Raw genomic sequence first — 25628 nt, forward strand, 5'->3', positions numbered from 1 at the left:
GGTGATAATTTTTATATACGATAGATTGCTTTATAGTAATGGTAATTCGAAAATTGTATAATAATACCATTTTAATTATTATTCTTCGATTAAAGGCACGAATTTCATCTATTTACAACTAATTCAATAATAATTTATAATAAAATATTTAATATATAAATAAAATATAATAAAAAGATAAAGAAAAATCGTGTTATTGTTGAAAATGAAAACAAAGTCTTGCATTAAAACTTTAAAAATATATGTATTATATATTAAATTCATTGGTCGCGCTACTGGTCATCGATTCCTCTCGTATTATAAGTGAAGAGATGACGACGATCACTTCTTAACAGGGATCAAGCAAACCCTTGATCATATTACTCTCTTCAAATACATAAAATTAACCAGCCATACTTTAAAATTTCCCAGAACTATAACACACACCGACTCTACGGCATTCGTCTCGTCAAAGCTCGACGCGACACGCGCCCCGCGCACGGTCTGCGCCCGCGCACGCTGCGCCGCATGTGAACGCCCTTATTGTGTTCAATTTTTAATTACCCCTTTAATATCGCCGCCACTTGATAACCTTTGACGCACCGTCCACCGCTTTTGCCCGCATATGCACTTGTTTTTGCTCATAGTATTCTTAATTTAATTTAATTGCAACAAGCAATTGGTAAGTTGATGGTACATAACTCCCTCCCAGTATTTATAAATCTCACTCAGAATTTTGAAGTACCTAAGTCATCAAGCCCGCTTGGACTAAGGCCCAAACCCTCACAATAGTAAAGATTAATTCTCGGCAGTGTGTTACTATATTAAAAGAGCCAGTATTATTTGCGGAAGAGGGGTTTCTGAAAGGGAACGCCACACAATATGAGTACTAATTATATTCATAAATTTGGTTTGCAAACCGTTGTAACGATAACTACATTTTATTTAAATTACGAAAGGGAAGCCGGCAAGAATCGGGTTATATGGACTTTTCGCCACTGATATTTGTTATACAAAGGTATTTGACAATTTTGCAAACGTAAGCCGACAAATATATTATATGGAGCATGAATAGTTCCTCGCTGAAATAGACCCTTACTGTACCAGATAACTGGAGTAAAAATGTACTGATAAATTGTAAATGAAAAGATCAAAGCATACACAGTGAAACAGTTGCCTAGTTTGAAATATGCTTCAATCTAATACCCACTTATGGTTAATAAGCAGATGGAGATACGTCACAACATCACGTGGTGAAGGTGAGAGAACCACACTACCACGACAACTCGCTCAATACTCGCTTAACAAAATAAAATTAAACTCTCAATCAAAATAATATTTTTTTCTATCTTATTCCAGCTTAATGTCAGCATAAACGAATTTGTTTATAATAATGCCAGTGCCGAATTATATATATAACTCAATACCTACCGGCTTCCCTTTTTATAGAATTAATATAAAAGAGATCAGGTGTATGACGGCTTTACGTGCTTTCAGAGGCACGGGAGTAACACATCGCTAATTTCCTGACTCTGAGCTGCAACTAAATAAGTTTTATAAAAAAACTTACTCACACGGGAATCGAATCCTTAGCACGGTAGACGTACCGTGTATGTATTACAACTACGCCACCGTAGCAGTCGGCAGTCAATATTATATTCGAGTACGCGCACCGGTAGTAAGGATGCGATCGCTCGGTTATATTTACTTCGAGGCGTGAGAGAAATAAACCAAAGCTCCTACGCCTAGCGCTAAATGTAGGTGATGCTTGAGTACTGAACGGCAGTTACTACGGAAAGGGCAGTGTATGCCTTGTTAGTACACGCGAGGAGTAGGCAGAGATGGTCAGCTTTGAGCATATGCCAGCTAATGGGTCATCTATGTGGTCTCTATCTGCTTCAAGGTATAGATACATCTTATGGGAAAGGAAGAAGGTTAGTATTGTTCCGATGACATAGAGTGCCAGTTGTCCCTTTTTTTAAATTTTCTGTGATAATGTATATGTATGTATCTAACTTCCCAAGATAATCTGTGTCGCACATTATCTTGGGATTATCTTTAATCCGTACATTATCTTTTCATTTCAAGTCAGCTCTGAATGAAATGAATAATGAAATTAAATGAAAATGAAAAAGTAAATAGTTTTTTATTTGGATAAAGTAATAATTGAACTTGCTTATCTAGTCATATCACAGTTTAAAAAAAAATGTATATTCTCTATAAATTCTGACCCATATGGTATATGCGTGGTAGTTTATGTTATTAAGATTTGGTTATTTTCGCATGAATACGTCCTCAGCTCCAACATTACGTTCACACATTGTATAACATTATGCAATTTGGTCTAAATAAAAAGAGAGTCAAAATTGAATTAATTTATAAATGTCGCTCGTTAATTGAAAGGTGAGAAACTTTCTTATCTGAAATGTCATGCGAATCCAATGAAATGTATAATACTTATCTGATATTTTTAAAGTATTGAGTAATGAGACCTGCATGTCGAGGGCTTGTTTCATGATGTTCAAGTTAACTTCGTTTTTTTATCATTTATTTGGGAGTTAGATGATAGTTTGACTGAAGTTTTATGTTTAATCGTCTGATATTTGACGAGTTGCATTTACCTAGATGTCGTGAAACAGGCTGCAGTTTGTATAATAATTTTCTAGTTTAGAGAACTTTATAAACAGTTTTTTGGACATTGAGATATTAAATTAATGTGTTAAGGTTATAAACGAGGAGAGTTATACAATGCTTTGTAATTAATTTTTGAGTGGTTGTTACGGCTTAAACTGCATTTAAGTATATGCAGTTAGTAAGAATTTTGTTGACAAATTCTTAGTTCATCGAAACTCTACTATCAAACATATTTACCTAGAGGTTAGCCTAAAGCGTTTTTAGTAAAACCCAACTCTTTAAACTCTTTAAACATCTCGCTCAATACTGAAAATTCGGTGAATCCACCCTCACTTCCATAAACATATAATTTTCATTAAAAATCGGATTAATTAATCCCTTGATATTAAAGTTTATATCATTGGTTGCCAACATTTCAAATACTTGCTCGGCTGCTAATTTTTTGTACACTAATTCTAAGTAGCCAACGTCAATCAAAAAGTTGATTTTGTTGTAAATAAATCTTGAAAACGTCCGGTCACCGGCAATTACGTTTATCACAACGAAAACGATAAATAAATATTTATGTGGCAACATTATGCGGGCGAAATTATGACAATTTAAACAATTATACGCTTAACAAGAAACGGCGATCGCCGAGGGTGGCCGATACACCGGCGAGGAAGCTGCTCTACATAAGTTGTTGCAAATTTTAAACCACTTGTATGTGTGTAGCATTCTATAGAATCTATGTATAGCCTAACCAAGATAATAAAAAGCCTCATAAGGGTGCCATTTTTGCTTTTAAAGTTAAGATTATCAGTACAAGAAATCAGTGCCATTTTTTATCAACGTAGCGAGGTTTTTTGCTTTTCTAGTCCGACATACGAGTACATAGTACCCATGCGAAAAAAAATATTTACAACGTTAATATACTATAGGACATTTTAAAAACTATTTTTTGGATCAGGAGACTTTTATCAACGAAATACAATGATATTTTAATAAGTATTGTATAAAAGGTATTTCAATATTAAAGTTATTTATGCAATATAATTTAAATGAAAAATCTGACTTTCCAATATTGTCTGAATATCTATAAGACTAAACTAGATGTGATAGTCTATAATATGATATCAGGTATCACTGCTGTGCTGTTTTTTCGCCAAGCATCGTTTGTTCTAGTTTGAATGAAATTGAAGTGTAATTAGTGTAAATTACTGTTTAAAAAAAATTAATACAATTTATTCTAATATCGTGAACACCGCTTGTTAAATAAAAGTATGATAAATTTAAATACCATCTTTGGATTTGATATGAATAAAAAAATATATAAAAATTACCCAAGTAGAGCATACTTCAATCCATACAACCCAAACGTTACGTTCGCGTGGTGCGTAATTTATTTTGTCATTTTGTAACTCAGTGACTTACCACCAGGATAATGAAGTCATCACGATTTGCCAGCACTTTACCCCTTTAGGAAATCTAGGACATAGATCTAGTACGCAATAATAAATCTTGATAATGGCTTAGTCTATTCCTGCCGCGGAGCTACTGCTTTCTATTTTATTGTGAAGGACATTAGTCAAATATGTATTGACGAAGAAGATCCAGGTCATAGTTCTAATAATACATTCAGTCTATTTAATCAGCTATATCTTTCTCACAGTCGTGTTGACAAACATCAAGCTCCCTGTTTTAGTTCATATGACCATAGCCAGAATGAAAACTAAATATCGTGTGTCACTGTATTAGACTTAAACTTTGCTGGTAGAAGGATATATTTTTTATCCGCCCGGAACGTGACCACCGTACAAGGTATTAAAACCCGCCGTAATGGCCCTCGTAAGTGCGTCGCGTTCCGGGATCAGCCTGTGTATATCCGGTTCCAACAGGCCGGCATAAATGTGTCGACTGTCGAGAGTTAATCATCTTTCGTCAGTCAACATTCTATTGGACCTCCTCCACTTAGCTCTACATGTATACAATAAGTTAGAGGCTTCTAAAAAATCGAATCCTTGACTATCTGTCTGTGAGGTACATTTCCTTATTAGTCTCTTTTTCACGACACCTTTTCGGTGCTAAGTATAATTTATAAAAAAGAGCTATTCTTAACAGGTGCAAAAATGAAATTTCTCTATTCTCCTTTAGAAAGTTATTTTCTTAACAAAGGCATTTGGCAAGCATAACTACGGTCCCCACTAATTATTCTCACGTGCGCTGACAAAAGACTTGCGAGGATTACATGTTTTGTTCCTACAGGTATTTGAAAATGTTGTGGCTCATTTGTCAATTATTTAGACATTTGTAGCAGCGGACGCGAGTTACTATACTAAATAACTATTTTCCGATTAAATAAGGGAGATTTATATTAAAATTAATTTAATGTCGTACTAGTCGATATAGGCATTTTAAAATAATTAGCATTAAAAAGCCAAACGATACTAAAGCCATAATTCGCTTTATAATGGCATTGAAATATATACAAAATAAAATTCGGCAATTTGTTTCAGTAAAAACTCTCACGAATTCAATCATACCTCGTGATTTAAGTAAACTTCACACGTTCAAGTAATCTAACTCTACAGTTAAAGTAGATCCTGAGAGTACTCAGGATCTACTAACAATGAGATCAGATTCTGGTAATTAAAATTAGCAAATTGAGGCATTGTGTGGATTTAACTTCAAAGTGTAAAAAACAAGAGGACTGTCTTACCCTGCAATTGCTCACTTATAAATAAAGGTATTATTTCCGTAAAGCATTCGTTGTATTCGGCAAATTACTAAAAATTGCACCGACTGTATCGTTGTAGAGTCGTAAAAAGCTGGCCAAATTATTACCCAAGGAAAAAAATAGAAACGTATAAAAACATATAAATTACCTCACGCCGTGGCTGTTTGTGAGAAAAGCACGTGCGTGCACCCCGGTGTACTACAAAGGTAAGTTCCGGGCAGGGTCCGGGGCAAAAAATATGAGGTAGAGTCCGAACTTGGCATCAAGTATTTAAAAAAAGAATTCATGTGTACGATATATCAGTTTGTACGGTTGCATAATATTTTTATAAAAATTTTCAGCGGTATTATTTTTATTTATATTTTTAATAATAAAGAATTTAGCATATTCTTACAAAAAATATTAAAATTAAATAACTAGTTTTAACTGTGCGTTATTCCGTAAAATTATCATGAGTTAGCAGATCTATTTATTTAAAAAATATTATATTTAAGTAACATATAAAAATGCCAAAGTAAATAACTCAAAACGCCATTTACCACTGCACATCATGAATGAATTTGTAAAACATTAAAGAGTAGAACCCCAAATCCGTCGGTCATTCATAAGCGTTTATGAATGAGCCGTCTACCTGAGCTCTTAGGGTGCCGAAATAAGCTTGTTGTCATACTGTTTACCTTTTTTTGGCCGGATGTGAGGCAAATTGGTGCGGACACCGTTAGGTCTTGCATTTAGCCATTCATTTCGCTGTGGGAATGATTATTGTATGATTTTCGGAAACTATTTGTGAATGGAACGTATTTTTTTGTCACATCATAAATAGTTTTATTGTAAGTGAGAGTGAGAATGCTTGTATTTAGCGTTGTGTTAAATTCGCAAGTTGCTACTGCTGTGCCAGCGTTATATGTCACTGTTTAATGTGATGGAGAGTTCATCTGCTTCTTATGACGTACACGGCTATACACTGCGTCAATAGTAACGTCAGAGCGGTCATCAACTACGCCACGTGTGACATATATTGCTGAACGAGTACTAAACAAGTGTAGACAACTTGTTATTGTTATTACGTGTGCGTTATATCTTCTTAAAGATCTTAATTATGTTGTATACAGACATTAAATAATTGTCAGTATATCATGTCGCCGTGACAGTGATATTAAAATGATGTCAGAGAGTATCCTAAAAATCAATGTTATTTCTTGTCTTGTTAGTTAATATAACTTGCTTTAACTTTAAAAGAAACATCAAGGGAATCGTAATACCGGAGAAGTCTACATAAGAATTTTTAATGTAGCCAAAATTACTAATACCCATTGGAGCAACGCGGAGTGGTAGATCAACGGCTTAGTCCCTCTTTTTAATAGACCTCTGTGCCCACAATGTCTATAATATAGAGCTGATTATTGGTTATTTTTGACTCTTTAAAATCATCTTCATAGACACAGAAACGTGTGAATTTCATTTCGCTGGTAAGTGCGAAAGGAAACCCAAATGTAATCATATCACGTAACGTGTAGTCACAAGGTCGCGGGTCTACGTCAGAGGTCACAGCTACGAGACTACGCGCTACACGACGTAGACGTCGCTACGAGGCGAAAGTCGCCGATGGAAACCTTCGCTACAACATACCTCTCAGAACTAGCCTATACTTTCCTATTTTCACAAAACTAAACACTTGAAGAATTGTTTAAATCGTAATCTTATAAATGGTATTTAATTATATTTCATTAAAGATAACAGCATCAAAATATTTAAATGCGTTTGAATTAATTCCATAACTTAATTATAAACCATTAAGATGTTAATCATAAAACTGTTCACCCTAAACAGAACCGTTAACACACCCCTGCACGTTACAAAAAGCAGTATCCATTCCCTAACGCCGCCCCAGCGCGCTGCAGCGGCGCTGCGTCACCACAGTCGCACCCCCGCTAATCAGCAGTAACGAGTGCGAATTAATCATCGCACGAGATAAATGTTAACGCGTGTCGAGTGGCGGCGAGCGTCGACGAGTGGCGGCGAGTGGCGGCGCGGTGAGCGGTGGCGCGACTATTTCGGTGTGGGCGTAGAGTGATTCAGTAGCGGCGTAGCGGGGCCAGTCGCGCGCCGACCGCCGACGGAGACACAGAGCGGCAGACGCGCGGGCGTGCACTGTGCGAGCGCTGCGATGGCGCGATGAGGACTCGCGGGCGCGCGGCGGTGTGCTGGGCGCTGGTGTGGCTGGTGCGGCTCGTGTGGCTGGGCCGGCTGGCGGGCGCGGGCGCGCTGGCGCCGCGCCGGCTGTACTGCGAGCGCGCCGACGTCGCGTGGCGGGCGTACCGCGCGCCGGCCGCGTTCGAGGCGCGCGTGGTGTCGCTCGCGGCCGACGCTGCCGACGCCGCCACCGTGCAGGTGAAGCGGGTGCTGCGCCGGCAGGGACACTGGCCCAAGGACGACGCCGTCATCCGGCTGCGGCTGCCCGAGGACGACCTACAGTGCTTGGGACGGTTCGAAGTGCCATTGAAAAATAGACGGAACTATATCGTGTTCGCGGAGAGGCGAGGCCACTCGGCGGTCGCGCTCGGCCCGCCGCTGAAGAGGACCGGCAAGTTGCTTAAGAGGATCCGGGCGGTCTACAAGCCCGGTTACAGTGAGTGCTCGTTCCAGCGCGGCCGCGTGCCGTGCGATGCATGCTAGCCGTAAGCCGTGACTCGTGAGACGTCGATAGTGAGCGAGTACCGACCAGAGTATAAATAGATTTTGAGATACAAACGCATGTATCGGCTGTGTACGGCAGCAGGTGTACGGTCAGAACAAGTAGCCATTATGAGTCCATTTTAGGATCAGCAGTGAATAGTGGTCGAGGCGGCGTGCGCAGGCGCAACGGCGCAGCTCATTTATGCACCCCTCGGTCAGCTGCTGAGGGCTCGCCGCCGCCTCGCGCCGCCGCGCTGTGCGCCGGAGCCTTTGTTAATGTTACTAGTATAATTGAGCCGCGTGTTGTGATCCACTTGGTTATTTACGTTACCGACCATCTGTACGGGCCGCCTCGTCTATTGCGCAAGTCTTCTAAACATTACGTCTTACTTAATTTCTTTACTTTAAGGCTGGAATTTATAAAGCCACTTGTGACATTGAATCCGAGTCAAAAAAAGGTGAGAGCCACCTGTTTTGAATAGAAAATCGTTGTTCCTTCAAAAATTTACAGTATTAAAATATTTTTTTATATTATTATGAAGATATTTGTCAATTATCGACATGAAATTGTGGGAATAAGACAGTCCTAATCAGTTTGCTCATTCTTAAACATAAATCTAAGATTGATTTATAAATTTCAGCCTATGTTAAGGACTCTCTGTGCTCCACATTTTTTTTATTCTACAATATGTCCAGTCTAAATTATATAAAAAGTAGGTAACATTTCCAATCAATTACTTTAATCAACATTTTTTCATTGAAACTAACACATCTACCAAACATCATAAGTTAATTTGTAAAGTGCGCGTGCAAACGATACGATTAATACCCGCAATATTATAAAATTTCGAAAATACATTTTCAAAAATGGCTTCTGAAATATTACCAACTGCATCAAACCATAATGTTCTACGTACATCATAAGCATTCTAAGTACAATTTATTTACCTTTCTTTCTATATTGCTAATTAGCTCTTATTTCCACACATTGATTATTATCTGAATACACAAAAATCTTTTTCTCATATTACATATCCGAGAACATCTCACAAATTTTATAGTGTTATCTTAGTTTACGCGAATTGTAGTCATGAAATAAAACTAGCTTTCAGTTTTTATTGCGGTTTATTTATTTAAATTTTCGTTTCGTTTCGAAGACTTTACAGCCTTCATAGTCTTCGAAACGTCTGGAGGAAATTTAAATATAAAAATACGCGATATAAACAGTAAACTAGTTTTATTTCGAGGTTAAAAATCACAAGTCGCATACTTGCATCTGAACTCTAGAAATACCCTTAAATTTCTTATCTATCATAGATCAAATGAAATCTTAGACATTACGTATCAATACATTCAATTTAAAAAAACGGAAACACGCGAGGAATTAGTTATGGAACTTAAAATGTGAAATAATATTACTTCATTTATTATGAGAATAGGTTCGCTAGTGAACAAAAACCTGGATAAAAGCCATAATAAAGGCCTTATCAAGATAAAAGTACCCTATAATCATTAAGACAATGTTCTAAAAACGTGCCAAATGTCATCAAAAGCCGTTTAACGGCTTCTGTGTTTACTAACAATATCGAAACATCACAAACTTTCGTATTAATAATATTACTAATATTAATAGTAAGATTTGAAATAAGTTTACCCTTTCAAATAATTGAGTAAGACGTTTAAAAGCATTTTGACATATAACATTAGATTTATCAGTAATACTACCTCTATCTTGAGATTTTAATATCAACAGGACTTCAAATTAAAGAGTATCTTTAAAGATTACTTTTTAGATTCAAATTTCCTATACGGCTTTTAAAACTGCCTTTCGATTAGAAAGCTCGTGATTTAAAAAAAAAAACAGATACAAACGTCCCTGTGTTTTCTGACTATATGTAGCGTTTCATTGTCCCATCACCCTACACTTCAGGGTAATTCTTAGATTCATAATGACAAAATTTAACATCTAATGTGTTTTGAGAAATCAGTGTATTGCCCTGAGTAATACTGTTTGCGGGCAGTCATGCGGCTAGTCCGTCTGGCGTCTCGTTCAGTAAAACTATAGTAACTACAAATATTTTTGGCAAACTACGAAAAGGTAATTTTAAAAAGTTTTATGATCAAATTTGAAATAAGTTGTAAAGTGATGCATTAAATTTACTCATCTACATAAATTAATAAGTGAAGGTTGCCCCAAACTACATATTTTGTACGTATAAAAGTAAAAAAAATCTCGAAATTTTAAATAGGAACCCTAAAATGAATATTTCTTACGAACACGAATTGTTTAAAACAATATGTGAATATTTTCAAAGCAACTTAAATATGGATAGATTTTATACACTCAGATCTGCTCCTCATTTAAGATACAGTTCAGATAGCGCATGATGCATAAACGCAGCCATCCGTGCAACGTGACGTCATATACACTTAACTAAATTTATTGCGGCTTCTATAATTAAGTAATTAAAGGTGAATTTCCGTTTACAACAGTGTTTATTAATCTTAATTTAAGTGGCGTCAAAATCAGCGTACCATTTTTAAATAATGTGAAAACATGCGAATAACTGCGTGTACAATTAAAATAATGATCATTATATAATTCAATTAAATAAATGCGTAAAAAGAAAACGCCACGATCAATCAGCACATTCCAATTTCAAAATAAAAATACGCTGGACATAAATTCGAAAATCAAATCTGGCGAGCAATTAATCCAACACTGGAAATAGCCGGGCAAGTGTCAAAAAACAATAAGAACTCGACGCGATCTCGTAAGATGCCTCCACGGTACATTTGAGTGGCGAGTCCAAACAAGTCGCAACTAGAGCGTGCGGTGACGTCATCCATTGAAGCGCTGTCGCCAATGACATCAAATGATGATGACTACGATCGCTATCTGATATAACGCGATTGGTGGCGTTTTAAATCGGTCACATTGTACACACAATGGGACGAAATAGACGATAACCAGACTGATTAGGTAAAAACTTGAGGAAGTTGTTGAATGCGGTAGGTATAATTCTTTACTCATACTAATAATAGGTATGTCTGTCAAAATGTCCTTAAAGTCTTGTTTGGTAATAATTATAACTTGTTATATCGTTGTAAGCATAAAATAAAGTAATGTTCGTAATAAATTATAATAACTAAATTGTATAAATGCTGTAGATTTATAAAATAATTTAGTTAGTAATGAAATTAACCACAAAAAATGCCACACAGCAAACAAGAAACAAAAGCACTCGAATCACTGGCGAAATTAAAAATTGACACGAAATTATTCTTTTTACAAATGCGAAAGAATATCCAAATTTCAAATTTCGAATCGCGAATTCTAAAGAACACTATTTGAAATGTCGGTAGAACGGAGTGGCGCCACGTTCAGCTGTGTTTACAGTGAGTATAGCCGCTGGCACAATGTTTACCGGTCTGGACATCGTCCGTTGCTTTTCTTTTGTTAGGCACGGTCGCTTTCTTGCGTTCGTAAATTTACGTCTTCATAATTTTATTGTAATGTTTATTGATTCCTTGGATTGGATTTTTACGGAATTTTTCTTGTAAGAGAAATAGGTGCCTGCTAGTATTTTGAGCTCTAGAGAACATTATTATCTCGATTAAAAATTATGTTTGATTCGAGGAATTGTCTGTTTCAAGCTTTTTTTTTTCTCTTACAAACATTTACAAATGCACATACAAAATTATTGTAGTCGATTCTCGAACAGTGCGACATGAACTTTTGGCTTGTTCTCAGATTTTAGGCAACAATTGGCATAATTTCTTAAAATCACAAATCCACAAATCATACAAAACTTGCAATAAAACAACAAGGAACAAAATATACCGAAATGCAATAAAATTAATATAGAATATTGCCGAAAACACAAATCAATATCCGCGTACGATTCTCAGACGCGAAAACGCATTAGTCACGAGATATTCTCGAAAATAATAGAGAATAAGTCAATCCACTGATTCACAATGAGTACTCGCGGGAACAATTTAATTTCGTACGTTGGCTTGATGCCTGTTGCGTACCAGGGCAACAGAGACGCTGATAGCTGTCATTTACTAGTGAAGGAAGATGAATGTAAATATTACACTAACACCTGAGATTTCAACAATTATGTGTTATTTTTGCACAAAACGAAGATAAAAAGATATCTATGTGGTGTTGGATTCGAACATCATAAGAGAAATTCTTTGAAGGAAACTATATCTATATATCCTCTTATACTTACATATTTCGATACAGATAGTAAATATATTATTATTAACATTAATGTTTTTATTTTAAATTTATTTCCATGAAATAGCATTAGAATTTTCACATTGGTAGATTTGTATCACATCTACATGACGTCAATTATATAATAAACTAGCTTTTGCTCGCGGCTTCGCCCGCGTGAAGGTGTTTTCCAGGATAAAATTCCACTGTTTGATAAAAGTCTTGCTACATATTTTCCCGGTACTTATAGGTTCAAACTAATTTTATCCCCAATCTATAATTTCAGTTCAATCAGTCGAAAATCTAAGAACATTTATACAAACTTTCATCCCCTATTTTATCCCCTTAAGGGTAGAATTTATCAAAATCCTTTCTTAGGGGATGCCTACGTCATAGTAGCTTTATGCATGTAAAGTCTTAGCCCGATCCGTCCAATAGTTTGGGCTGTTCCTTGATATATCACTGTCAGTCACCTTTGAGTTATATATTATATTAACAACTGAAGTTAGCTAAAATTGAGTTTCTCGAAGCCGACCACTATTTATGTACTATGTATTTTGAGACTATGCAATTTTGTCGCGTTCGCGATTCACTTTCACTTTTGTTGAGTTTCAGAACGCGATATTAGATCCTCCAACGCGCACGCGAATTTGAACTTTATGCAGCGGTAATAAATTACAAATTGACTCTCCATTTTATTTAGAAAACGTTTGTATGGGAAATAGAAAAATGCTGTTTTGAGGATTTTCCCGGCAATTATTCGAATTTTTCTCACCTTTTAAATCTTCCCTAGACCTCCACGAATAATTCAAGACCAAGATAAGATAAATCCGTTCAGCCGTTCTCGAGTTTTAGCGAGACTAACGAACAGCAATTGATTTTTATATATATAGATAATCCCACGTAAGGGAAAAGGTCCTATCATCTTTTACCTAAGATCGAATCCAAAACCACGTCAGTCTTATCATGCAGTCCACTGAGACATTTAAAAAATATTTTACACAAATTTATTGGTAGTTTGAAAAATGCACGAACTCTGAAAACGAACCTGCGACCTCAAACAATTTATATTTTTTTCCAACTCCTAGCTTCGTTACGGTTTGGCTGCCATTCATTATGGACGACGCGCTTCGGTGAATTTTATGTACTGTATTATCTTAGTTTGAATTTTATTGTCCGATTGTTGGCTCACTTCAAAGCTTACTAGGCTCTCAACGCCATTTTTATCACTTACAAGGGACTTAGATTTGAAAATCTAATTACGATCTTTCTGCTTTTTAAACAAATATTTTATCTTTGAACTCATTATTAATTCTGGAATTTGGTCGTTAATTTAAAAATATGTCTTCAAATACCCCAGTTGCCGTTTTAGATCTCGCAGTGACCTGGGTAACCCAAAACTTATATAGTATAGCGTTCGGAATTACCGTCTAAATGTACGCTTTGAGGCCCAAGTCCTTGCGCAGATGCTGTTTTTTTGTAGTACATTATTTAAGTTTTAATTTCCTAAGAAAGGTACGACAGTGGTACACTCTCTTGAACTAAATTTAAAGTTCAATACTAGACAGTTGGCTAAGTGGCCATTTTTGACGAGAAAATCTAACCAAAAATTGTAACTTGTGTAATGGTATTAATATATATTTTGGTGGTGGTAGGATATATTGTACATCCGCGCAGTCAGCGACTACCGTACGCAAGGTGTTCAAACCCGCCATAGTGGCCTAGTTATGTGCGCCGCGTTCCGGGATCAGCCTGTATATCCGGTACCAACAGGCCGGCATAACTGTGTCGCCTGCTGAGGAGTAATCATCTCTCGTCAGTCGACATTACATTGGACACCACTCCACTTACCTACAAGTGCAGTGAAGTCTTTATACCGTGTCTCTATAAAACAAAATTGTCATAGAAAGTAATCTCACACAAGCTAAATTTAATGGCATGCAGAGTTTCCTAATGCAAAGTTTACAGGCGATCAACTCGCTAGACAGTTGTAAAAAAATTACTGATCATAAAACATAAACGATTAAATACAATTGTTATGGTCGCCTGCAGAAATCCTCATGACATGTCATAAACGCAGCATCAAAGCTCCCGAAAAGCTCTTAATAAGCAAAAACTTGGCAGCTACAAGTAGGACATGAAAAAAGAGTTCCGCGCCTAGATTTACCTTCATTAGTTTCGTTGAAATGACCCATTCAGGCGTATTTTAAAAATATAAACCCTCTGCTTCAGAGGTTACTAAATTTTCTCACTGTTCCTCATTTTCTTACAGGCCACTTCCTAAATATTACTGATTCCGGTGGTCTGGACAGTTTTATTGGTGTTTTCACAATGATAGATGAAGTCATACTAATATTTTAGTACTTTACCTTTCAAACCAAATAAATTTTTAAGGACCCCCGCTTACGAATTGTGGACCGCCATTTTTGGGTCTCGCCAAGATAGACCCTGGGGGTCCACATGGACTACTTTGGGAATCAATACTCTACTAATTACCGTTCAAATGACCCCTTGAAGTTCACATAGATCACAATATTATCTTTAATAGGGTTTCAAATAAAGTTTGTATCCATTTCTGGATACAGAACCCTAAAAAAATTGGCATGCGTTCCCAAATCAGGTATATCTCAAGATTTATTAGCACCGTTTAAATTCACTTTCGCAGACATTTAACATTATAAACAGCGGATTGTAAAGAATAGAAAAATGTTCAACGTTAATAAGTTAATGCGTATGTAATTAGGGGATAAAAAGAGATCTATGCTGTACTAAAAATGTTTATTTACATGTAATTATAATTTCAAAGGAGTTTAAAGCGTTGTTCTTGGGAGTACCGACTCTATTTTTAGTTAATAGCTGACTTTATTGTACTAATTATAGAATTTATTTTACGTTCGCAGATCAGTAGGGGTTCGAAAATTATATTCAAATGGGATTATTGAACCTTTAAAATGTTTAGGTTAATGTTTTATTGCACATAAAGTATAAATTTTGTGGCAAGGAATATTTGAATATAGGAAATGTTAGAGTTTTTGTTGCTTTATTATAGTATATTCCCAAAAGAATCGATCTCAAGGAGATGGTAGTCGAAAAATCTAGAAGTGGATAAGTTATAATGCTTATTTCTAATACAGAATGACAAAACGATATCAGACAGTAAGTAAGCATCGTTGCTTCCAATTAACACCTGTAACAGCACTCAGAACTTTGAAGTATGCTCTATTATAAGGATTTAAGTATTTCCTAGCTTTGACTTTCGCAGTTATATACTTGTTATCTCATTATTGTTTATAGTCGCATTAGGGTAGAAAAGGGTAATGGGAGTCACTTAAGCAAGTTTTCAAATAAAAGCTTATTTCAATATCAAATATTTATTGCTTATGTTTTATAACAAAAAACACTTATTTGTCTAACAATTGAGATCAGTTTTAATCATTTGGTACATTAAACTTTGGGAAAAAATTAAGATTAAAAAAAAAATAGGTTTGACTCCCATTGCACTTACTTCGGGGCAATGGTGGTCAGCCTGTGGGAAATGAAGATCAAGTAAAACTAACACATATCGCAGACGTACCCTTCGGCAGAATCCCATCCAGTGCATTCTGCGTGTGCCTATTAATCCACATGTGGTACAGCGGTACCACATCTCATTGTTTCGTCCAAATTCACAGCATATCAAGCATCTATTTCCTGCGTCTTCTGCGTCATCATTTTCGTCATCCTGGCACAAGTCGTTAGTGTTAGTGTCTGAGACTGATGTATCGTTTGAATCTTGAAGAACCTGTCTCTTTGCCCTTTGGGGACCATCACCCTTCTGCACCTTAGTCTTCTTCCCCTGACCCTTACCTTTCCATTTCTTTTTTTTCCTTTCTCTTGCTCTTTCTGTATTTTTGTTATCTTTTTATTTTCCTTTTCTATCAAATCTTTCTTCAGTGGAGTTGAGGTTAATACAGTAGCATGCTGCTTCTTTCGACGCTGTTTCTCTTTAGCCACAGTTGTTTTCTCTGGTAATTTTATAAAATCGGAAAATTGAACATTTGACGTAGGATCAGACGACTCTTTGTCTTGTGATGTCGGGGAAGAGATAACTACTTGCGCTGATTCACTTACAGCTGATAAATCTAATAGTTTTGATGTGCTCCTTACTCGTACTTTCGGCATCTAGAAACAATAATATTAACATTAGTCTTTTGCGGACAATGGGGGTCACTTGACTCTTATTAGCCGCTACTATACTGCCAACAAAATAATAACAATATAAAAAAAAACCTAAGTTTGAATCGTAATATAAGACGCTTATCACAATTTTAAACATACAGACTACCTTTCTACAATATACAAAATTTGGTAAACTTAAAAAAACGACACTCACCTCTAATAATATTTTTACGTAATATTACATTGACAACGCGCGAAAACAACACACTACTATCTCTCAGCGACGGGCAGCGGTAACTGGCGGGGGGCGTTCGCGACGGGGCCGGCGGGTGTAGAGGGGGGTGTTATAGGCATGTTCCTAGGTTTCGGGTGCGTAGTTTCGTAGGTATGCGTGTGATTCCGATTGCCCGCTGACTCCAATTACCCGCCCTTCCCCTACTATCGCAAATACAAATTGTTGGTAAACTAATAATTTCGACGTTATATGTCCACAAACCTGTATTTAGGCAACGTGATACAAGAAATCAACATCTCTCCCAATAAATATAGCCTATCCATCTGAAAAATATAATTTTAATAATTTATTTTGACTTTTAAGAAATATCCAACCTTCTTCACGGAACTCTACATTTATCATTATAATCAACATGAAGTTAACGGCTAAATATCTTCCCTAAAGATTTCCAAACGGATCTGTCAAAAGCACGTTTACATAGTAGAATGACTAGGCAGTTTCTCCCCTATAATCCAAAGTTACCAACGTCAGACAAGACCCATTTTACCTCATATACACACAAAATAATTTAGCATTAAGTAATGTCGGATCCCCGCCGCGCTGCGCCCGCGCCGGGGCGACAGCGTTCACTGATCAGCATTGTATCGGCGGCCTTGTCATTAACGCGTGCATCCGCACTCGCCCAGTCTCGATTCGATGCCCGGTTAATAACATAATAGACTATCGGAGCCGCTGTCAATGTACTGCGCTGTATGGTTTTCAGTTATTTAACTTTGTTCGTTTGTAAATTTTGATAGTAATACCCATTTTGCTCTACTAATACAGAATGTGTTTATAGGGACTTTACGTTAGCGAAATCGTTAACAAAAACATATTTTAAATTAACATATATCGTGAATAATATATTTTTTAACAACTAAATATCGAGGCAAGAAGCTACTAATCTTGTGATAAGCATTTTCATTTACACTAAGAGAACACTATACAGAACATTATATTACAAACCGCATGGAACCTTACTACGCTTGGCACATTATAAGTTCAATATTTTAATTTTCTTCGAAACGATACACCTTGCACACTTCTCAATGTCAGAAATAGACAAAACAGCGACACATACCTAGGTTTCGATATACGAGAACATGATGTGTTTATTGCTGAAGGTCTAAGTCGTATTATTACTGTTTATGGGAAGCTAAATGGCAGCTGGCACACACGTTCGTTTATCAAAGATTTAGGAAACGCTGCGTTTAATTTATGCTCTATCATGAATTCTATTCAATAATTTAAATCAAGAACTAAACCAGTGGCAAATTTTGGCACAAGAAGCGCAATATATTATCAATAACTGGCACTGCACTTTAATACTAATAAAATAGAAAACATATTGCTATTTGCAAAAAATTCAGCACCTATTTATGTTATGACATAACGCGATCTGGTAATCTCTAGGATAATGTCAGCCAAAAAGCAGCGTAAATAAAACGTTCAAACCCGGCGAAAGAATCTTTAGTTAGGGTTATCAGCTGTTGAGTCCAGAATTTGTTTCTAAGTGACGAACTCATGAGGTCTCGCCTCACTGGTTTTAAAATATTAAGTTTTATAAGAGAGGGATCTTCGAGGAATCTTACCCCATGCAGATCTGTTTTTACAAAAATTTACAAGTTTGGTAGTAAATGCGATGCAGTCCAATTATATAAGGAAAATCAAAGTCAACGTCTTTTGAATGGACATAAATCTAGTAATAGAATGCCTTGGATCTAGCAAGTTAAGTCTAATCCTGTGAGGGAATCCCAAGAGTGCGTTTAATATTGGTAATAAATATATCGGTATCTTTTCAAAGCTGATCTATTAAAGCATATGTAACTGTATGTAGTCTAACTGACCTTGACGCCATCCACTAAAAATTTTAACCATGTATACGATCGTTATCTAATTTCAAATAATATTAGTCAATATTAATTTTATGACTCAAGGATTTTGAATAACTTATTCAAATAACAAAACTCACCAACAGCCATAAACCGTACACTATATTTTAATAGTGTTTCTTTGTTTTATTAAATATAGTGACCCGCCCCGGCTCCGCACGGGTGCAATATTTCTCCACTATTTAATGGATGTTATTATACATATAAACCTTTCTCTTGAGTCACTCTATCTATTAAAAAAAACCGCATCAAAATCCGTTGCGTAGTTTTAAAGATTTAAGCATACAAAGGTAGGAGCAGAGAAAGCGACTTTGTTTTATACTATGTAGTAATTCGCTGATGGTAGAATATATTTTTTATTCGCCATTATAGCGACCGCCGTACAAGATGTAAAACCCATCCAACAACAACGCAGTGTTGCACATTGGGTGAAGAGGGGAGGTTTCGCTGTTGGATATGTAATTTGCTTCACCCATAGTGGATTACGAAATTACTTGCATTTCGGGATTAGCCTGCGTACATCTGGCTTCAAACGGATCTGCATAATTATGTCGACTGGCAAGGGATAATCAACTCTCGTCAGTCAACATTCTATCTGTACCCTACTCTCTTACTTATCAGTGCGGTCACTTTGCCGTTTTAAAAAATGAGATGAACTTAGTTGACAACCCTATAGCAGCAGACAATCTCCCGATTATATTTATATTGTGGAATTTTTATCTGACGCGCAAGTCCGTCTAGACATTCCTCACAATTAGACTGCGGGACGTCTGTCTCGTTGATACAGTTTTAGTTTTATAAACAAACTGTTGGCTATTGACTCTCAACTTCTGTTCGTTAATAGAGAGAAACCTAACAGGAATGAGCGGTTAATTTTACATGATCTGATAAAAGGAAAAAATATTAAAAGGGTTGGAGTTATGTAAATTATAACTATAATTTCAACATTGCTATGAATTGCTTTAGTTTTTAATACTTCAGAATTATTGTCAACTGTGGTTTATTTCAACTTCTTATAATAATTTCAACAACACTTATGATATTAATATAACAGACTAGCTTTTGCTCGTATTGCTCGCATAAGAACTTCAAACGTGACGATAGAAAATCTAAATGAAATATATCCCATACTCCAAGAACAGTGCTCATCAATATTATATTCAGTACCTAGATATAAAGATTATTTCCAAGAAACACAAAAACTCATCACAATCAGTCATAAAATCGAACATAAACACAATAACATCGACTTCAGTTTTATATTGTCAACAATAAATAGTGTATTTAAAACTGTCAATTGAGAATAATGAACAAATTGCGTATCCAACTCCCACGACAATCAACGAGATAGTTTTACTACAGTAATATAAAGGATCGTTTGGTGCAATTGTGTGCTAGGTCATTATCAGTGATGGTGACGTGGCTAAAGAAATATGCATCGAGCAAGAGCAAGATGTAAACCGAAGTTGATGGTACGCATTGATGTTTCTAAGCTGAGGTTTGTTGAGCTGAAGTATATGACAGAAGTTAATTTCGTTAATCGTCTATATAAATATCTCTTTTTGTATAAATGTAAAGCGACCCCACTGCACTTGATGGTAAGTGTAGTGGGACTAATACTATGTCAACTGACGAGAGATCCCTGACAGTCTAAACAATTGTGTCTATTGGAACCGGATATACACAGACTAATCCTGGAACGCGACACACTTACGTGGGCCACTATGGCGGGTTTTAACACCTTGGGTACGGTGGTCGCTATCCGCGGATATAAAATATATTCTACCGCCAGCAAAATCCACCACCTCTAATGAAAGGCAGTAAAATAATGGAATTCCCGTTGGAGGGATTTTTGTCTTTTACAAAGGGCTAGCTAAACTCCGGTAACATAGTCTTATCACTCATGCGCACTAGAAGCTGTTTCATTTGTAACATTCAGTAAGGTTTACGTCGCCCTACTCACATATTTTTTAAGGTCAACAGTAAATCTATAATTCTTCTGATATTAGACGTATATCCATTAACCTGAGGTGATCGCCGTACTTTCAGACCACATCCCAAATATTTTGGGACCTTGTCGAGGACTATCTAAATCAATGTTTTATCATTAACCAAATCGCACCACTTTCGTACCGCATCCCAAATATTTCGCAATATTTTTGAGCATTGTCTAATTCAGTGTTCCATCTTTAATTTTATGTCATCAAAATTGAATATAATTATTATGATTATTGAATAACTTGGTCTTGTAGAAGACTTATGTGGTTAAATAATTGCCATAAAACAATCTACTTGCTTGTTCATCTCTCCTAAAAAGGTAGAAACTGTCAAGCAGAAGTTAAACAAATCCACAGCACTTATTGGTAAGGGGGTAAATGTGTATTAGAGCAGAGCAACACAATCATTGGAAGACATGCCGCATGTAGACCGACCACGGCCGATCAATAATCACTCGCTAATATGGCGACTGCAAGTTTTTGTAAACGCGCTGCCTCTGCCACAAATACTTAGCGCGGCCGTACCGTTAATACGCTAAGATTTTATTAATTCACACGTCATTTACAACTTTCGACCTTAAGAGCAAGCATTTAGTGCACACAGGAGAGTATGTTGAAGGATCCTTTTCTTCTGCTAAGATCCTTCCTAGGGTTGCTTTTGTAGCATGGGTCTCAAACGAGCTAGTAGGTCATTCGATGTCAATTAACCATTAAGAGTCAAGAACACTCTCAATATCAGAAGAATCGTGGACGTGCTATGAGCCTAAAGATCATAAGGATTAGAGAAAGGGGGAGGAGAGGAATATAACCAGAGACGTAAATAAGGCAAGATGTCACTTAATGTTATTTTACTTGAATATTAGTAGTAGGAAAGAAATGGGTTATCATATTTTTAGTATTAGTTATAACCCCTCATCTAGAATACATAATATATCAGTCTTATATAATTTAACCAGCCTAATGCTGAATACAGATTTACTAAGATAAGAAGACAACAAGCTCTTGCGCACATAGCTTAATAGTAGGTACTCTTCATATAATCGTTATTCCTCTTAATATATAAGGTACAGAATTTACCTCAGATTTCCTTATATTTGACACATGAATACCATAAGAAACGTGATAAGGAATCAATTGTAGAACTATGTTTCATTCTTGTAAAGCTAAATTAACCATTAATTATAAAGTACCATTAGCTAACCCATGTAAAATATGGTTAAATCATAGTTCATCGCGTCAACTAAATACTATCATATACTTTAGTAAATGACTAGGCAAGCAAGTCGGTCACCTTATTGTAAAACATCATCACTACCTACAACCAGTATCAACACGTCCAGAACTTTACAAACCACTCCGAGGCGCCACACGTCACTCGCTATAATTTCTCAAAGTATCTTTACCCGAAAACACTTATTTTAACAGACACTTCCCCAAACCTCACCTTACGATCTATCCGTCGGTCCCAATCCAGCGTCAAACTTTTTTTCTTATTAAAAGTCCAAAAGGAAGCGTCTCGCTGAGTGATATGCGACATATGATGCCCTCTTATTTACAAAGGACACAAGCGACTCACCCATCCATATTGCGAAATAAATTTTATGTGTACGTATAAAAGGTCGAGAGTTGTTTGTGACGGCACCCGATCTCCCTCTTAAAATAATATTTTCAGTTTAAGCCCACTTCAGATGTTACGTAAGCGGTGTTATAATTATAAAATGCTAGATGTTTAAAGGCAACGCAAATTGTAAGCGTTTTGTTGATGGTACAGAGAACAAGATATATTCAGTTTACAACCTATATCATGATATAGTTTTAGGGCAATGATAATGATATATGTTCTAACGCCTATGTATTTAGGACAATAGCCCATGTCGCTTAGCATGTTCTAGGTTAACATTTGAATGATGAGATGAACGTAAACTTAATGGTAAATCATTGACCATAAACAGAAGTTAAGGAAGAACTGTAAATGTCGTATCGTCTCCACAATTCGCTCATAAGTCATAGGATAATTCTTAGATGTTAAATACCGTAGTACGCGGTTAGGAGTGAGCCCTTCTATACCCTTCTATGTAACTAATATTATTAACATAATTAATTTTTATAGCAGCATTAGCGTATAAACAGTACATCATTCGTGATATTTCACAGCTCAAATTCTCATGCATTCATGGCGTTAGGAAATGTTAATTATTTGGTGTGCCTCTTTTGTTTGATAATGATTGTACCATTTTATTAAAATTATTTGAGCAATCTAATCTCTTTTACTGGATTTTGAATCTCCTATCTGAGAATCCGATAGACTTCACTGGTATATCTAATTTTAACTGTAGTCAGCAAAATCAGTGCTATGAGACATATTATAATGTTTTTGAATTGTCGTAAGCGCATTTTGTATTCTAACGTCATTAATAGAGAATCTATAACTTCTCATTGCTAAGCGCTATACATTATCATTTTTACCCAAGTGCAGATATTGCTATTGCCTTCAGATTATTATGAGGCAAACGGCTCGACGGTCTCGTCTTTAATTGTATAAATCTGAGTACTGGCTTTGATTCGCAGATCGGCCAACCATTTGTTTAGACACGTGTTGTTCCCGGCTGATTTGTGGTGTTTATTATACAAACGAGTATCTTAGAGGGGATATCCCTTCATACATTCATATTGAGAATACGTATTCAGCACATGTATTCCAGTGTAAGATACGTAAAACCAAACCCATCGTAAATTCAGGCATTCCCCCGTCGCACATAGGCACTAGTACTTTACTAAGCACTTCTGCCCCATTCGACCTATTACGTCATGACGTCATTGGCAAGTTAGTCGTTTAAAATGACTACCGGCTAAAATTCAAAACAATTCGATTTTCAAATATCTGCCCCAACCTGGAGATCTAATCCAGGACCGTACAATCGAAGTACGCTTCGAATGAAGATAATAACAATAAATACTCAAGGCACGTACGTCGCCGTGGCGCCTCGCCATACGCGGCAGCATGGTCTAACGACTCGAAAATTAGTCTTGACATTAATGGAAAAGGATAGGAAAATGCGAGGTTTATGAACTCTAGTACTAACGTACTATAAACCTACGTATCGTGATGCCATATACGCCGAATGTCTGGCTGGCTAAAAAAAGTTATACAGAAGACTTTTTTGTGATGATGACATTCTTGATTTAAATTTCATATTGTTCTTATTTCAATTTCTTTATGTTTTCTTTAACATATTGGCTATTTTAGGACCGCAATTGTATATTATTATTTCCATATTTCTTTCTTGAAGCAATATTTCATGAATTTTATATTTTGTGTAAAAAAGTCACTGAATGACATTTTTATCTTTCAACTCTTATCTTAACTATCCAAAGAAAATTGCACAAATCGTTTTTTGAATTAAATATATTGTTACATGTTGTAGTAGTTGTTGCATATCGAGATATTTTTTTATGATGCGACCGAATAGGAAAAGCAAACCACACCGAAACGAAAAACTAAAAAGGGGCATAAACAGTTCCAACCCTAGATCTTTAAATTAGCATTACACTTTTCAACCTGTGACATAAAATTAACGTTGATTTTGGGTGTTTCATTTTTTAGTACTGGTGGTGTAGCGTAACCTTGTAAACTCATAAATATAACTTAATGTGGGGTCTGGACGTGTTTGTTATTATCGAAAACAAATTCAAAATTTCCAATTTTGGCACCGCAACCTTAATTATTCGTACGTTATCTTGAAATTAATCTTTGACATTTCAAATATGAAAGTAAAATATATCACCTTTCAATAAAACACCGACATTTAACCGACATCCCCCCTCTCCCGGTGTCCCGCTTGGTAACAAAATTGACCACTTTCTTCCATGACACCGACCTACATTTTCACTCTTCGGACCGCGCCCTCCAATTAATTCTAAATGTCATATCGGTTGTTTACGCGTGGTGTGTTGTGTGAGATGCGAGCGACTAACTCTACCTACCCATAAAAAATACATTTACTGCTACATATTATAATAACTCAATCAAAGTTGCTAGTTCCCTCGTATAGTTAGAATTCTGCTGGTTTTAGAAATATAGTTACAATCCATAGAAAAGAGAACTACAGAAAATACAATCCTTACTACCCCCCAGGGTTTTACAGTTCTGTGCAGCAACAAAGCACAAGCACGATATTTACGTTATAGTATAATATGTTAAGTTATGGAGCCGTTTAAATAATGTATATGTGGAAATTTGAACAGCGCCCCGTGAGCATATTCAGAATTAAACTCAGCATGAACATTGAGCGCGTGAAAACTTCGAAAAGTAAATCGTGTTACCATGATAACAGTAACTTCATTTGGAATTGACAGTACGAGTCTCTTGTTTGACGGATAGTATTGTCAATCTATAGAACAAAACTGAAACATCAACTTAATCTATACATAATACACTTCAAACTCACAATTTCCAACACTCATCCATTTGTTTTTAATTAAACCGCCATCTCCCCTCCCTTGAATTCCCGTACCATGCCCTCGACATTTGCACGTGGTAAATTTTACCGAAACCAGCCCATAGGTCGCCGTTACGCAATATGTCGGCCGATTATCATTCATTAAAACCATGTAAAAATAGAGTGATATGCAAATACTCGTAAACTTATATAAACATTGGTATTTTAATTGCCTTCTTCACTTGGTATTCTAAATTTATTTTATTTCATAACTACGGTAATAAAACAATAGTTTATGGATGTAAAAATACTGAACGAATTTCGATGTAGAATTCTTTGTTAAACGTAACCTAAGTCCTTGTTTAGTCAAATTACAAGAAGAGGGATGGAGAAAATACACAATGTAAATAATAGTTCATACACGAATTTGCTACCATAATTAGTTGTTAAACTATCTTAATGGCGTCATACACCCTACGATAGATTATAATTATTTAAGATATCTTTGTTTAACTCCTCAAAAGTTTAATATATGATAAATGACTACGCACGGCTCAGTTTGAAAAGGCGGAGATATTTACTGGATGAAATTTTGAGATTGATAAAAATCGTTTATATCGTAGTTTGCATTATAG

General features: G+C 36.1%; 1 protein-coding gene across 1 annotated transcript in view; it reads left to right on the plus strand.

Annotated features, from left to right (window-relative positions):
• The window catches only part of LOC115451336, a 160226-nt gene that overhangs the window by 63822 nt on the left and 70776 nt on the right, over positions 1 to 25628 (plus strand). The window contains exon 2 of the mRNA XM_037443175.1: positions 7412 to 7958. Within this exon, the coding sequence (XP_037299072.1) occupies positions 7412 to 7958 (547 nt within the window). The remainder of the gene's footprint in view (positions 1 to 7411; positions 7959 to 25628) is intronic.

The sequence above is a fragment of the Manduca sexta genome, chromosome 26 (assembly GCF_014839805.1).
Source record: "Manduca sexta isolate Smith_Timp_Sample1 chromosome 26, JHU_Msex_v1.0, whole genome shotgun sequence".
Classification (NCBI taxonomy): domain Eukaryota; kingdom Metazoa; phylum Arthropoda; class Insecta; order Lepidoptera; family Sphingidae; genus Manduca; species Manduca sexta.